The sequence below is a fragment of the Falco cherrug genome, chromosome 9, assembly GCF_023634085.1.
Source record: "Falco cherrug isolate bFalChe1 chromosome 9, bFalChe1.pri, whole genome shotgun sequence".
In the NCBI taxonomy this organism is placed as follows: Eukaryota; Metazoa; Chordata; class Aves; order Falconiformes; family Falconidae; genus Falco; species Falco cherrug.
The window spans coordinates 30942693-30960261 of NC_073705.1; the positions used below are offsets into that span (position 1 = coordinate 30942693).

Consider the following 17569-nt stretch of genomic DNA (forward strand, 5'->3'; position numbering starts at 1 on the left):
AAATTGCTTTCTACAGACACATCCTAAATTACATGAAGTCTCCAAACTTTACTGTAATTTAAATAAGTGATAAAGTTCTGTTTTGCTTATAAGCTATGTAAACAGATGTAGAAGTCAGTTCAGTGCATACCACTGTTTGTATTTGATGAAAACCAGAACGGCTTAAGATAGTTTAAAATATCGATATTGTTAAGTGGCTTTCTAATTCTTGCATTTAATACCAAGCTCTCCTTAGAACCAGATTCAAGTGTAAGATTATCTTTTATTTTCACAGCAATCCTTTCCAAAGAAGCTTCCAATGTCTCAGTCAGTGCCTCAGATTTATATCCAGGTTAAGGAATTTATTTATGCAAGCCTTAAGTTTTCAGAGTCACTTCACCGCAGGTAAGCTTAAATTCTCAGGAATGTGACTATAAGGTAACCTATAACATCCAGGTGACCTGAAAATATATAGTAAAATGAAAATACATTTTCTTGTGCACTTGCTAGCGGTGTTTGTTTCATAATTTACATATAATTTAAATATAGTATTCTTTATATTTGTGATTCTCAATTCTATAACATATATTTTGTTTCTCTGTGTGTGTATATATATTGTATACTATATGTGTAGGTCTGTAGGGTTTGAACGCTGCTTGGCATGGTAAGCAGTCTTAAAACACTGCTGGGTTTTTTTTTTTAAACAGTACTGCCTGGATTGAATAATCTAGATATTTATTTAACAAAGCACATAACATTTGAAAAACGTACTTTCATACTCACCATTTCAGAAGTAATTGTGTAGCATCCCTGATTACTTTGAGTGGTCTTTCCCTCCTCAGAGCTTTGAGTTTCCTTAGCAATGATTTCACCAGCAACAAAACGTGCTGTCTCCATGCTCATTCCCTCTTCCACCCCACCTTTTTCTGATGGAAAACATCATAATTCTCACATTCCCTTTTCTCTTGTAGCCTTCAAAAGCTTAGTTTTAATTACACAAAAGAACATTTGTAGATCTGAAATCGGGAAGGTATTTGTGGACAGTCACCCACTTCTGCACTGTTAAAGATGTAAATGACTCGTTTTCACACATTCTTAATTGATACTGTTTATAATTTACACGTACTAATGAGCGCATGGTGACCTCCTTAGTAACTCATTAAAACCCACAAATTACTCTTTCCAAACTGCTGTGTCAATAAGCATGCCCAAAATCTAAAAATAACAGATTTTGCTTCAGCTTTGAAAACCAGTTAATGGATAATTTAGTAGGTGAAAGAAGTGTTCTGTGTGTTAGATCACAGAAGACTTGGAGCAACGAGAAAATAAATTCACTTAGGGAATTCTTAACGTTAGAAGTTACCTTTAAGGGAAAAAAATGACAATACTTTGACAGTAATACTTAATATTTCTATGTACAGCATAGTTACAAAAATAAACTTTTTTTGTCAGCTCAACAGAAATAGATGATATGCTCAGAAAATCTACAAATTTGCTGCTTACAAGAACTCTGAGTAGCTGTTTACAGAACCTGATTAAAAAACCTCATATAGGTTTAACAGAGGTAAGTTTTAAAACATGCTCAGAACTGTAATTTTAAAGACAATGAAAACTAAAACTATTCTTGTAAATGTAGGTATACTGTGGTATTAAGATTTGTGTAAGAAAAACAAGTAGTGTTTGCTTTAAAGTGGAAAATTTAAAGAGGTGAAAGATGAAGTATAAAAAAGCATCAATGTCTGTTACGTAAATAATAACAATACAATATTGGGTCTAGTTGGAAGTGTATTTACACAGAGAGATGACAATGGAAGAGTTCTCTCTCCTGTATGATAAACAGAGGTATGCAAGAAATAAGCCAAAGACTCTTACTTCTTTGGTTGCATACTGAGCATAGTTCATGTGTTCTGTTCCTGTCCAGCAATTAGTAGCACACTGTTGAGTTTCTTTTCCTTCCTATAAAAAAAAGGGGAGGGGGTGGTGGAAATCTCTCTCATGTGTGTATAAACCTACTGGACTCAGAAATTTCAAATCTCAAGTTCACTCTAACACATGAATTTTTTTCTATAGTAATTGCAATTAAAATATTTTGGTAGGTTTCTGCATGTTGTTTCTTCATCGGGACTCTCGGTTTAACTTGTTTGTTGGACAGAATAAGGCGTTGTTTGTTGGAGAGAGTAAGGCAGGCTCTGAACATTCACTGGCGGTACCTGCAATGCCAGGAGGCAGCAGGTACCTACTGAAACATGCTGAGGAGAACTTAGACTGTTGCCGTTAGAGCAGTGTTATGTCATACTGGATGTTGGTTTTAAACTGCATGAACCTCTTGCATAGATGAGACAATTTTTCTGAGATGTAGTTTTCTATGTTCTTGAAATTGGTACAGGAATATTTTCAAAGATAGGAAAATAAATTCACTGGTATTTTTTGCGGTGTTTTATTATGAAGTCAATATGTTTTATGAGAAAAATGTTAAAAAGAAAAAAACTTTATTTTACCAAGCATTACGTTGTGTTCACTAAAACAGACAGTATGCAATGAGAATTAAGATATAATATACTGATATTTCAATTAATGTGCATTATGTACATTGTCTAATTTGTGAACTGGATGCAAATGCAGGTCCTGCTTATAAAAACATTTGTGTCATGTATAAGCAGGTTGTTACCATTATAGGGGAGGGAAGGAGTTGACAAACTTATATTTGAAATTCCCTAACTTCAGAATGCATCCTTCTGCAGACAATATTGTGAAATCCTTTTTTGTAATAGCAGTATTTTTTAAAGTTATTTTAATGATAAAATTAGTGATTTACTTTTGGCAATGTATATTCCTCTTCCCTTTTTTAATTCTAAAATATAATTTGGATTTATTTCACCAAGTACATGTCTGCAGACTAAATTTTTAAAATGTTATCATTTGTATGTAAACTATAATATTACTCTGTAGTGGTATCTGAAAGCAGACATGAAAATTAACAGGTAATACGCGGTAACCTGAAATACTGTAATTAATTTCTAGTAGTGTTGTTGCTGAAAGAGGTAATCATTTACAAAATCAAGTAACGGTGGGGGATACAAAAAGGATTTTTTACAATAATTTTTTGCCTCTTGCAGCTTGTTCAAATCATTATAAACACAACACACTTGGAACAAGCCTGTAAATACCTTGAGGATTTTATATCTAACATTACAAATATTTCACAAGTGACTGTTCACACAGCAAGACTTTATGGACTTTCTACATTTAAGGTATGGTATATGTCATGCTTTATATGACTATGTCTAAAAAGTTACATTAAAATCACTGTAAATGAAGCATTTTAAAACAAAAGGGGTGAAGGCAAAGCTGCACGCTTTCTCATTTTTTACTCAAACAATTCTGAACTGTTAAGAATTCAGTTGTAACACTGAGCAGATAAACACTGTTCTTTGTTATCAGTATGATCTGAAATATGTCAGTACATCAGAAGCATCAATATTCTTTCAGATGCATCTTTTATTAAGTTATGAAATTACAAGCTAAGCTTAAGTGCACCAGAAGCTTTCAATAGGTTAAGCTCCAGTTTGTGTAACATCTCCCCTTTCTGAATGGAATCAAGCAAAACAGCTAGTTTAATCTAAAATGTTTGTATTATTTATTTGATTCTCTACAATAGAAATATTTTGTGGTATATTTTCAAATTGTGTAATTTAGTAATCTAAAAGCAGTATTAACCACGATTCCGTTATCTTTTTAGAATTTGTATTTTATTCAGATGTCCTTTACATACATAATAATACTTTACATAATAATAGAAGTCCTGTCCTTGGTAGAACAAAAACCATAACCTCGTCTGTGAAGCCCCTCTCCACAATATTAGTCAAAAGGCCTTAGTCCTTTTCCAGTGGTAAGGCAGACACGTATTGTTAATGGGAAACCTGCACGTAAAATTGAAATTGCTGAAGACAACTTATATACCTAATGTCAGGTAACTCAAGAGGACTGAGATTTATCCCTGAGATAAATTAGTAAAAAGTCTGATCCTTGCTCAGGCTGTTTTATGTCATAATGACCCTAGTAAGCTCCAAACCAAGATGCCAACAACTGGACTAGCTATGCCTAGTGCAAAGATGGTGTGGTCTCAGGCCACTGAATGGCCCTACAGCAGAAACCCTGGTGCTGTGGCACTGGGGCAAATGTAAAGATGGTTGGAGATCCTTCGTGTTTTGATGGTGGTTAGGCACCAGGTACTTCTTTCAAGCACCAGATGGTTGTGTACATTGAAGAACCAAGTTTCAGCATTCATATACATAAAATATGACAGAAATTATTTCATTGACTGAGTAGCTTTTTTGGTTTAGAACAGAAACAAATGTGCGTACTTGGGGATGGTTGGGGGTTTTCTTTCTGAAAAAAACATTCTCACAGAAGAATGATCGTGTATAGGTTACCTTGTGCCATTAATTCAGCCAGTGCATTGCTGACTTAGTCGCTTGGGGCTTCTATACAGAAACTTTTGAAAGAGAAACAAAACAAAACAAAAAGTCATCAGGGATTCTAAAGCAGCTGCAACTTGAACTTTAGGAGGTTTTCAGTGTACACTGAAACAAAGGAGGGTGATTTCTTGTATTTATGGGATAAAGAGGACTAATCCTATTGAGAGTAGGTCTGTTTTCTGTACTGCATTTTTTTTGTTGGTGCAATGTAGCCTATCCTATTATAACATCCCCTCTGGCATAGATGTTAAAAGGTGGGTGAGGTGGAATAAGACATCATCATTGCAAGACGCTTCATATTTCCAGTTGATTGCCAACAATTTTCTCATTAAATGTCATTTGTTTTGCTAAGAATTTAATGAAGAAAGCAGGACAGAAGGGTTCTAGCCTAGCAGCTGTAGTTAGGTTACCATTGCTCTACCAGTCATTTTATTAATTGTGCCCTGTCCGTAAGATCTAGAATGCCTAGTTTGCTTATGATGTACCGATAGTGCAGTGTGTCTTTGAATTTGCACATCTATAGATTATTTTCAGGTAAGGTCAATCCATACTCTTTTTAACATTCAAACAAACACTTAATGCAGCCATAGTCTTAAATTTCATTAAAAAGTAAGTTATCCTTTATCCTTCAATTTAATTTAATAAATGCAGTTGAAAGTTTGTATTATATTTTGTGCCGATAGCTTATGCTGTAAGTTCTGTTTAACTATCCTATAAACTATCTAAGTTGTCTTCAAGAGAATCACAGAATATTATAATCTGTGCTTAGTGAGCTTAGTATCTATGCACCTTGGAAAAATACAGAATGAATGCTCAGAAACACGTAAGAATCTTTTCATTTTTTTTTTAATGGTTTCTCTCCTGTCTCCCTGGAGAACTTGTAGCACAATGTTCTCTATTTATAGTAGAAAATTCTTTCTTGTTAATCCCTCTTTCTTTTGCTCTCTGTTTTAATGAAAAACTGCTCATAGTTCCCCAACTGCGCTCTCACAGAGTTTGGTATGTTCTACTGTTATTAAATTTATCTCCTGGTGGCAAATCATGTCACCTCCATTCTTTCCGAGTGGTCAAAAATCTCCTTTTATTAGCAGTATTGATCACATTCACATTCCATGAGATAATTTTATAAGTAATTTTTAATAGAAGCCTTCAAAACTATTTCATGGCTACTGTTTTAGAGGAGTCTTTTTCTCATTTTATTTTTGTATATAAAATCTCATTTTAAGATGTTCTTCAGACTTTCCAAGCATTGTTTCACATGGGTGGAAATAAAAACCAAAACAAAAATCACCACCACCACCAAAACTTGTTTTGTTTTATCATATAAAAAAATTGTGTTGCTTTCAATATTTATAGCTACATTTTCCAGCTTTGGATGAGCATTGTTTTCCTTTGTTTAAATCAGCAGTCGCACTAAGTGTAAATAAATGTATTTGCAGATCTAGCTGATAGAAGTTTCTGAGCCCAGGGTCTTAGCATTAAGCTGTGTACTGGTTGTTGGAGAGCCAGAAATGCAGCATCAAATCCTGTGCAGGGATTCAGGACATCAATGAGAAAAAAGCCATTTAACAAAACTCTGTCATTTGCCCTTTTCACTTTATAGTGGGAGAAAACCTGGTGAGCTTTCAAAAGGTTTTGATGCAGTTCTGTCACCACGTTAGAAGAAGAGATGGAGTTGATTCATCTGCCTCTGGGAGTCATCCCAAACCAGAATACTGCTAACACTTTCTTGACTTGTGTATGGGATTCACAGTGCTGCTTCTCAGAAGTAACTTCTGGGTTTGAAATCCAATTGCTCAGCTGTTCACAGTTTTCTCAGGGAACTGAGGAACACACCTTGCTTAAAGTACTGGCAATATGCTGCTCCAATTATAAAGGAGTAACCAAAGCAAAATAAAAGATAACCAAAAACAGGCTTTCAAAACTAAAACTGAAGAACTAATCTTGCCATTGCCTGTTTATTATCTTAACTGGTAAAGATGATACAACCACTCCATAAATGACTTAGTTTTAAACAAAAAAACCCCAAACACCCAAACCCAAACAAACAAAAAATTTGAGCAATTGCACTAAACCTAAACAGATATATTTGCAAGTCCTGTCATTATAGATTGTTGCAACTGAGGTCTTACTTTTAATAGCAACTTTAAATTTAGACTTGACTTTAAGCAAAACTTTTATAGGCATAGCCATCTACAAAAGTGTGGATGTCAGCATACTCCTTTATTTGACATATTAACAGGTTGTCAGATTCTTGTGTGTTGGATTAGGAGAGCTGTTCAGTGGAGGCTTTTAGAAGTTGGTTTGGCAGTAAAAATGCTATTTTTAGGGAATTGTACTTTGATATTTATACATGGCAGGGCACATGCTTTCTTGCTTCCTCCTGAAGTGCCTCATGGCCTGGGGCCTGAAGACTGCATTTGACATACCCCATGTGATGCCACCTTTAAGCTCAGTGCATCTTGAATTTTTTCTTTTTGCCATTCTTATTTACACCTTTCTGAACTGCCGTGTTTTGAGACTGCTTTCTCCCAGAGGAAACTGGCAATGGGAATGTCATCCACCTTTAAGTTGCTCCAGTATATCCAGCTTATTTTTACTCTCTAAAAACCTCCAGCAACTGACCAGTTCACTTTAAATCAAATGTCTTACTTGAATCATTTCTCAAGATCAGTGAAGAAAGTTTCAAATTGAGCCCAAATTAGAACATAGACTTCATCAAGTATCTTTAACCTCCTGGCTGGCAAAAGCATGCTTTTCCAATACAATATGCCTTAACAAGAGTTTGTACGTAGATCCCATTGCATCTATGAGGATGTGTGCTAAACGAACAAGGTAGATAGATCGCATCGTAAACACACTTCACAGTAAATGTTAGACTTTTCCTCTTTACTGTTTCAAAAAGTAGAATCCAGGTGGTGGCAGAACAAAAAGTAGGGGCAGGAGGAAGTAGGGGAGTGCTCTGAATCGCAGTGGTGATCAAGATATTTAAAGAGGATCAAAAATGATGAATATTCTTCAGATGTGCGGCTTTAAGAGATGAATTACGTAAAAAATCATATGTTTGCTGGACTTCTAGATAAAATAATCAGATTATTTTATTATTTTCTTTGTAAAAGAGGGCAAATAAACTTTGTGTCAGGGTTGATAAATTTGTAAGCTGAATTTAAGGTGATTGTGAATAGAGTAAAGCAATTGCTTTGTTCCAAATTCAAATTAATTTCATTTGTTTCTGAGAATTTAGACTATCCTGTAGGCATATTCTGTTATAAACACTCTTACAGTATACATTATGGGAGTATTGTAAAAACCATAGCCACAAACTTAGTGTAAGACGGAAGTTAAAATACTGATTTAAATATTTTTTGATTCTAAGACAGACATGAGTTCAGTTTTGTGGATGAATATAATTTTATCTGCATTCTAATAATATTTTAGAATTCTGATGATTGCACATGACTTTTTTTCTAGGATGCAAGGCATGCTGCAGAAGGAGAAATATATACAAAACTTAACCAAAAAATAGATGAATTTATTCAAATTGCTGATTATGATTGGACAATGTCTGAATCGGATGGAAGAGCCAGTGGATATTTAATGGACCTTATTAACTTTTTAAGAAGCACGTTTCAAGTTTTTACTCATTTACCTGTAAGTGTTCAAAATTAAGTTTAATTTCAAACTATTGGAGCATCATTTTATCCTTAAGTACTAAGATTTTGAAGATAGATGTTATTTTTGCACTGTGCACATGCTGGCAGATGTATTTTTTAGTACAGATGTATTTTCAGATGTGTTTCAGTATGTTGATGATGCTCACCCACGGTAATACTTAGAATACCTTCAAATACTTTAGTAATACTGTTAACAACAGCTAATTTACAAATAGTGTAAGAACTCATGCAGTTTTTTAGAGCATCAGATAGCCTCTTTAATTAACCATATTGCTTCTGCGTGCACATGTATTCGTTCAAATAGCGCAGAATTCATGCAAATCCTGCAGCTGTGCATAAGAATATGGAGTTACTGGATGTTCCAAGGTTTTTTTTTAGCTAAATAATTTTGATTGTAATTCTGAGCTTCATGGGAATGAATCCTTGTTCATATTCAAATATATCCTGTGTTAGTTTGTCCCTGGTAAAAGGGAACTGTAAACCTGTTTTATGTACCAATTGTTACATTCCGTTGTTTGATTTCCCTCTGCTTTAAGACAAAAAAAACTATTTCTAGTTTGATTTATAGTAGTTTATAGCTTTATGTCTGGAGTAACTTTCAAGCTACATCAGCTTTTCATCAGTTTGTCCTTGGTTACTACTGTCACAATGGTGTCCAAGTGCTTTACCCACATCTGATGCCTATAAAGAATAAGTCCTCAGTACATAGAATGTTTTGCGGCTCCAGACTGGAAGTAAAAGATAATCTATTTACATGCACAACAAGGTGTTGAAATTTCTGGTATAGTGGACTTGCCCGGTGTTCCAAATGTGAAGAGGCTGGGGTTCTTCAGTCTCCTTTTTTCTACTGACTCAAAGACATAACCCATTCAAAATGTATCACTTAATATTGATGTGAATGTGGTGTATGAGGAGGTATGTTTCAGTGAATAGGTTTTGATAAAGAATAGCACATTTGTTAGATAGTTAAATTCATTGTAACAACATAAAATCAGCGTAAACAAACGGCACTGCTTCTCAATGGTCATACGCAGCTAAGGGATGTGCAACTTCTAGAGAAGGATGTACAGAAGTCTGTTGTGAGTGTGTGTGGTGATACAGCTGTTCAGAAATGAGCCACAGACAGAATGATGTAATGTATTAAGAGGGATGGAAAGAAGCAGCTGTGGCATTAGGACTTGAAAAGTGGGAAAGGAATAGAAATATGTGCGTGGGGGCACAAGTCAACCTTTGGAGAAAGCTAGTACCTGTGAAGAGGTTGTTCTGTAATTTCAAGCTCTGGTCAGGTACCAGGCAGGGTGTAGAACTATATGAACAACTGGTCTGGTCTGGCAAGAGGATTCTTGTAAATTTTGATCTATCCTACATATTGCTCCCTATTCTGGTTTGGCCAATTGTAGAAATGTACAGTCCTATGAATGCTGTTGTGCGTGAGATGTGGAGTTTACGTGGAAATGTGTATACAGTTTCATTACAGTGATTCTTGTTAAGATTTGTAACAGTAAGTTATTTTCATTAAGAGAAGATTTATAGTGAAAGCATTTTCAAAGATAAGCCCAGAACTAGGTTCCATAACTTATTAAAATACTAAGTGCTTTGGAGTGCTAAACTAAGCTAGATTCTCACATGCCATAGTTAAATTTGGAGTAGTTTTAGTATTCATTTTCAATTATGAATTATTCCATTATTGTCACAGTGTCATTTCCATAATAATTTTTGTATGGCTGGCAGAAACATTCCACTGCTGAAGACAGTTTCTCTGAACTTTTTCTGTAATTAGAAATCAAAGAACAAAAGTTCTAGCCTCTGGCCATAATTCTAGTAAGGAAAAGAGCAGGACAGGTAGAGGAATCGTTTCTCTTCCTACCTTTGCACATCTGATCACGTTGGAGGGCACTGTGCAAAGGCTAGAGCACTAGTCAGCCGCACTAATTCTCCATAGCCTCGTTCAAAGGTCAGTGACTTTGATATTGTTTCAAACTTGAGTCTTCTTGCAGAAATGTTTTATGTTCTTTAGCAATTTCTGTTGCTGTCATTGGGTTTCTGTCATTAGAGTCTTGTTCTATTTTAGCTGTATGTTTAAGCTGTGTAAATGAACAGGAATGTATTTCCTTGTGTGCATCCGTGTGGGGCTATATTGAAGTGTTTCTGTACCAGTGTAGACATAACTTTTAAAAAATGCATCTTATGTTACATACATGTTTTAATGTTCCAATAAAAGTAATGCAAATTGTGTAGAGATCTAAATCAGGTAGACAGTGATTTCTGTTTCACTGAAACTACACACTTCGTGGCACAACTTAGCTGGGGTATGATATCTCCATTGAATCACTGGAAATGTCTTGCGTCTCTGAAGCTTTTTTTTTCCTCTCAAGTTTTATATCTTAGTTTTCTCCTCTCTGTGTGTTTACTGTACTGAAAAAGTGGTTTTGGAAAAGAAAATATCTTTATTCCACTCTGCAGTTATATTACCATTAGATTTATGTTAAAATGCACTAATGGATCATGTTATATTTAGATTCTTACTGTCCTGAGCCATTCTAAGTCTTGCTTGAACAAAGTATGTTAATGAGGTACAGATAGCCTCTGTAAGCCACATGGTAAACATGGCATTTACTTTTTGATCAAAGCGTTTTGGAATATATTATTTCTTACCATGAAAACTTTCTGGAAAGGCATACAAACAAATGCTTCATCATTTGAAGTTTGCTACTTTGATATTTTGGCATACAGTTCCTTATTATAGAAAAACATTTTACTGACAAATTAGTACTATTTAAATTATAATCTCTTTGGTATGCCTCAACAAAAAACTATATAAGTTCAGAGGTTTAAAAAAAATAATTTAAGGAATTATGTAACTATAATTGTTCTTTTTGGAAGTTTTTCCTTACCTTTTATTGCTACCAATTTTTTATTCTTTTTTTTTTTTTGATGTTGACAGTACATCTTAATTTTTTTGTTTTGATTGCCTTACTGGTTTCCTTCTCAGAATAACAACAATGACCATGCAGCTATGTCGGTAAGTAAATGCAAGATGAAGAAAAAGCATGTGAACTGAAAAACTATGAACTGCCTGCAGGCTTATTGCTTCGATTTTTAAGTAATTTAATTAAAAGAGCCTTCTGTTTTGCTGATGACTTGCTATGTACCTTGTGTGGTTGCATGCAGGGATCAGGTTATTGACTAACATTGGGCTTTCATACACTAGGACAGCAGGAGCCTTAAAAACCTTGCAGAAGGTTGGTAAGGTGTGCCTTGCATCCCAAGTGAGATAATTTAGAGGAGACTATGAGATCTTTTGGAAGAGAGGTCAGATATCAAAATGCAGCTATGAGGCATGCATACAGAATAAGAGTAGAATGATAAAATAGAATAAGGAATCAGTGAAAGTTCCATCATTTCTCTGTTGCATCTGCCTGGGGTCAAGGGGAATGTATGTGCTAAATTTATGTATATTTTTTTTAAGAAGATGATGGATTGCATTTAAGAATTCTTCCATGCCCTGATTATTTTCAGGTCATCAGTTTTTGTATAAGGAGTTTATTTTGATTTGGCATAAGCATTTCCATGATAATTAAAGTGTTAATATTATGCTGTTGAGTGGCTTCTGAATACTGAATTTCTGAACTTACTTTTACTAATTTTTTCCAATAATATGGTTGCATCTTGTTCATTTAAGCAGTGTACAGCAGCAAATACATACTGTGCTTTTCACTGTTCTAAGTGAACAAATGCGTAAGGCACGTAAGAGTACACAGTGTGGGAATAACCTCATTCCTTGCTACATTCTGGAAGGCAATTGGCTGAGTAGTAGCTCTGTGGATCTGGAGAGAAGATCTAGCAGTGGACTTTCAGGTTGTTAGGAGCCTAGAGCACATGAGTCACAAATGGAGGTTTAGGAAGATGGATTATTTAGTCTGTTAAAGAGGAGGCTGGGGAGAGATCTAGTGGCAGCCTACAGCCTCTTGATGAACAGACACAAAGGTGATGAAGCCAAACTCTTCTTGGTAGGACTGACAAATTCACGTGTGGCTATGGTCACAGGTAGAAGCTTGGGAGGTGAAGCTTTGACGCTATGGAAGAAGTTTGCCCAAAGAGAGTAGTGTGGTGTTGGAGGAGTTTACCCAGAAAGGCTGTTGAATTCCCATCCTTGGTTGTTTTAAAGGCTCAGCCAGAAAAAAGGACAATGGACTTGAACTACTGTTGGTGATAGTCCTACTCCAAGTGGGAGGTTGGACTAGATGACACTGGTGGTTCATTCCAATGAACACCTCCATGATTTGAATACTCAGCCTCATGTTGAACTATCAAGCTAATAGAATATTATGAGCACTACAAGTATTGAATATTTTGTGTTCATAACTTCTGGTTAATGTTGAGCTGGTGTCAGTGTGCTGGTTGTGTCCTGACCAAGCCCTAGCAGAATTTCAGCAATGCAGAGCACAGACTGCATTTGCTTTTGGAAGGTTATAATTTGAGTCATGGAATTTTTAACGGTTTTGTTTTCTACAGTTATAACAAGTTATACAGTCTTTTGAGTTTATTTCTCTTTTCAGGTTCTTTTACATCCCCATTTAAGTTCATATTGCAGTTTATAGTGCCATTAGATACTTCAAATGAAAAAGCAAATTAAAACTTTATTATACAGCCATTAATCTCATTAAATCAATTGGGTGATCAAATGTGCTATTAAGGACCTGTATTTTTGAGGTTTTATTTTGAACAGTTAAAGAAATAATTTACCTTATATTTTCAGCTGAGTTAATTTGAAATTATAGAGGGTGCATCTATATATATATATATATAAAAAAGTGTTTTAATCTAGGTTTAGAATTAACTGAAGTTTTATTCCAGATAGGTGCTTTACCAGTAAAAAGTTAGTGTTGGAGTACTCTTTGGAAAAGAATGACTATTGACAATTAATACAAATTACTTTCAAGTAGGTATTTTTTATTATTTTGGTAGAATTCAGGGCCACAACTGGAAGTAAAATTGATTCTTAAAAATTGCATTGGTGTTTTTTAGTGTACTTACATTTTAGCAGTAGTTCAGAAGTTGGGTTTTAGGCCTGATGTTAAGTAATAGAATACTTCAGTTATTATGACTGCTAAAATCTGTGTGTTCAGTTTCTTTGCATTTTCAGAAAGTTTTTCATTATGTCATTTCATATTGTTAAATTAATTCTTCAGCTTAACTTCTTAGGTTTAACAGATAAGTTTTGTTATTTCCTTTTATGCTGAGGACGGCAGTTTGTGTTATTTTATTGTGTCTGTGATTGGCAGCAAAAGCCTAATTTCACAGCTTGCAGTGAGGGTGCAGGGGTGGTGGTTTTCTGCAGCTATATTCAAAACCTGTCAATCAGCAGCCTCCACAGGCTACTCAGAGAATGGGTTTTCTTACTGATTTCTCCAAATGCTGCTTCATGCTGTCTTTGATTGGCACAGCCTGGCAGGGAGGATGGATGAATCTGTCACTGGCCAGTTAATTGTGTTGCTGGTCTCAGCCTGACATCAGGTCTTTGACTCCTAAGTGGCTCAATACAAAACAAATTAGCAGATTGTAGTCATATTTCTCATTCTGTATGCTTTGACTTTGTTGAATGCAGTCCATAAATCATATTGACTGACACCGTAGTGAACGATGAAAGCTGCTTTTGAGAACTAGCATAGGTCTTAGAAAGCGGTACTGCCAAGGTGCCATAGAAGGATGCATATGGCTGACCCTTTGGGAATTTCCTAGGAGCCGAATGTCTCTTTACTGCAATTGTTCTTGGGAGAAAAGCTTTTGGGTCCTATAAAAAAGGATTTAATATGTCAGCAGATTCTCTTTACAAGCTCCTTTGAAATATAAGAAGTTTGTCTAAGGGTTTTCTCTTTTTGCAAACTTGTATTTCAGCAAAATGTGAAAGCTGGGTGAAAAAACAGTTGGCTTTAACACTGTTAGCAGGTGTTTTTGCTTGTAGAATAGGGTCCTTGTTTCTTAAACTTTGCATTGGTTTAGTGGAAGAATAGGTTTTGTAGATAGCAGCAATTAGCATAGGCACAGCAGAGATAATAGTAGTGTCTCTGAATGGAAGGCAACTGGAGGGAATGTGAGAAACCTGCTGCATCTCTGCATGCTATTGAATATAGGCATTTAATTGCTAGATACAGTAACCACAGCCACCTCCCCCTTAAAAAATAACCATGTAATTTAAAAAACCCCAAACTGACAAATAATAAATATCAAGAATTAGATTTCTTTAATTCTGGAAAAGAAATATGTTATTGCTATGTTCATGAATCCTTAAGTTTCCTCTTCAAAATATTTTATGAAAAAATGGTAAGGAACTACTTAGTGGATGGCAGAAATCTAGAGATCGATTTTTAAACAGATCTCATTTGTCAAACATGAATTTGAATTTCATTCTTTTCTGAATATCGTACATCCAATGTATTTTGAACTGGGAAGCACTGAATTTTGGAGAGGATAACAGTAAAGCTCACATTTCTCTCAGTTAAAATTCAGCATTTTGATTGATATACATAGCTTCGTTTTTTCTCTAGATTTAAGAAAATGGAGTGATTGCATTGAGTAAGTATAAACTGTGTACAGAAAACTTCTATTATTTGCTGATATGTCATGTGAACAATAAGCCTGTAGTTCAAGTTACATAGTTGGAAATAGTTTAAATGTTAGGATGTTTCCATTTTATGAAATTTAAAAATAAACATTAAACATACATGTATCGATACTTATTTAAAGTTCAAGTGGCTTTTATCATGTCATTTCTGTATTGTAACCATTATCTTGTGCTCCAGTACTATTGATATTTGCCAGATCATAACAATTAATTACAGATGCTTGTTAGAAATACAAAATTCTGTTTTTTATTTTAAATAAGAGGAGTACACATTGTTTGCATATAAACTAAGCTGAATGTTAACATTTTTCTTGATAACCAATTAATCTGGTTGAACTTTTATTACATTGCAGTGGCAGCATAAATAGGACATGGAGCTGATTTGATGGAGTAGTACATTAAACAGATGCACTAGTTGTTCCATTAAATCAAAATGACATTTCCATTAAATATTTCAGACCTACTACACTGCAATTAAATGAATTGTGGCACGTTGATTCCCCTTCTCACCTCCTTTTTTCCTTCTTTTTTCTTTTTCTTTCTCTCCCACCCACTGCCCCCCCCCCCCCCCCCCCCCCCCCCTTCATACTGATATTGTTCTGCTTGGGGAATAGAGCTGCATGTCTCCCGGTGTAATTGCCGTTGGGTTTGGGAGACTTTTAAGCATGCTGTTCTTGCATTGTTTCTTACATTCCTTGTTGTCAGTTCATCTATTTTGGTCAAAAGTGTTATCTGTTTCTCTGAGATTTTCAATTAAGAAACTGACATCTCATTTTAGACATAAAGCTCCTAACAGTTCAGGGTGTCCTAATGCTAAAGAGGTATTAGCAAAAGCCACTTAATGTTTCAGTGTGACGTAAGGAGAGTGAACACTTTCCATTGTCTTGTCTACATTTTAATTATGATTTAACAAAAAATGAATTTTTGAAGTACAACATGAAATGTCAATGCTATGAGCAAGTTGTCTTATTAAGGGCAAGATCTGGCTCTTCAGATCTTGGAGCAGAACTTTCCAAACTTTTTGGGACAGTGAACTGCTGTCTGTCCTTATCATTTTTCATTGCTTGTATGTGTTTCTGTGAGTCAACAGTGACTTGATCAACCTCACTTTGCAGAAAACAGCTGGGGAACCATTGCTTTAGAGAAATAGGTGTCATCACTTTACTGATGGATATATGTAAAACAATAGGGGTGTGTGCTTCAGCGGGTGTATTACATAATTACGATTTCTTTTGTGTAAGCGTGTTAATAGTTACCTTTGTTTCAATACATATTGTAACATAGACATCCGTTGAAAAGCATGGTTTAAGTACATGAAACTTCAGAGATTCATATAATTGCATTTGAAAGCCAAGATCACTCTGCTCTAAAAGATTGCAGAGCTATGAATAGAATGGTGCCATCTGATCAAGTATCTGGTCTTAATTGATTTTCTTAATTTTAAGGCAGAATTTCCACATCTTTCATTTTTTCTGTACTAAATTTTTAATAGCTTATCAAATTAATGTCTGATTTTGTGCTTTGTTTTTTGTTCTCATGTTTGGAAAGTAATTTGTCTCGATTACATACACAATGTAAAAAGAAATGCTACTAACTAAACTGGTTGGAAAATTATTTCTATTTTCTACAGCAGAGGGCTGTATTTCATTTTGTAAGTAGTTGATTACTGACAGCACTAATTTATTAAACACCTGAAAAGATGATGGATAAGCATAAATATTTTAAATAATTTAGCTACAAGCTTTGAGATGGAATTCAAGCAATTAAAGTGCCAATAATTAGTACAAGCTGTTATGAGAAATGCCCCAACTGAAAGCACTGGTTTTGGTGTGTATAAACTGTGGAGGTTTTTTTTACTGACTGTTGTTAAAAACATGCAGCATGTTGATTTTTATTGCATTCTTGCTTTCATTCTATTTGGGTTAAACAAATTAAAATACATAAATCCACAAAGCTATTGAGCAACTTACATTGTTATTATTTTGGAAGTGTCCTTGTGTCCCTGGAGACTGTTAGATTTCTGGAAGAAATATCAATAGTTGCTTTAACATGTATTCAATTTAGTACCCTGATTGATTTAATAGAAACCAAGCTAACAGGTCAAAGGAATAACAGCAAGTGTGATCTTTCTCCTTCTAAGTCCTGCATCATTAAGTCTTCGAATGTATATTAAAATCAAATCCAATAAGCAATTACTTAATGATGTGTCATTTGTTTCTATCTTAAAACTTGTTGCTCTTTCTACTAGGGAAAAGTGGCCCAGACAGCTTGCATGTCAGCCTGCCAGCATCTTTCAACATCCCTAATGCAGATGCTACTGGACAGTGAATTAAAACAAATAAGCATGGGAGCAATTCAGCAATTTAATTTAGATGTGATACAGTGTGAATGTAAGTAGATGTTCCAGAATTCCTTTCTCTATCTATCTTAATACTGCAAAAAAGTTCTTTAAGTCATATAGTGATATTTTTTCCATAATCTACTAAAGTTTTGTCTTAAAAAAAATGTTACAGTACAGCTTCTTGTGAAGTTATTTATGAGTAAGTATGTTAACATCTCTGGGAAAATTTTTTATGGAACTTTTTCAACTCAAGTATCTGAGAAGTACATCTGTTGTTACTCCTAATGGGATCATAATCACTATATGCAGTAAAAAGACTATAATCTTGTACAAAATTGCCCAAACCCACTACATAAATATTGGGCTTTTATAGTTCAGCAAAAAAAAAAGTCAAATGTCTGTGAAATTTTAAGTTTTCCCTCTTGAGTTCATTCATTATGATACATTTTTTAAATGTGCTGTTACTTAGGGT

General features: G+C 34.7%; 1 protein-coding gene across 10 annotated transcripts in view; it reads left to right on the forward strand.

Moving 5' to 3' along the window:
• EXOC6 (exocyst complex component 6) overlaps positions 1–17569 on the forward strand; it is a 96238-nt gene that overhangs the window by 44779 nt on the left and 33890 nt on the right. For 6 of the 10 annotated variants that reach the window (XM_055721499.1, XM_027803823.2, XM_055721501.1 and 3 more), the window contains exons 15-20: positions 275–384; positions 1432–1543; positions 3096–3230; positions 7929–8108; positions 11124–11153; positions 17005–17146. In XM_055721499.1, the coding sequence (XP_055577474.1) occupies positions 275–384; positions 1432–1543; positions 3096–3230; positions 7929–8108; positions 11124–11153; positions 17005–17146 (709 nt within the window). The remainder of the gene's footprint in view (positions 1–274; positions 385–1431; positions 1544–3095; positions 3231–7928; positions 8109–11123; positions 11154–17004; positions 17147–17569) is intronic. The other 4 variants (XM_055721502.1, XM_055721504.1, XM_055721508.1 and 1 more) reach the window with 1 other exon arrangement.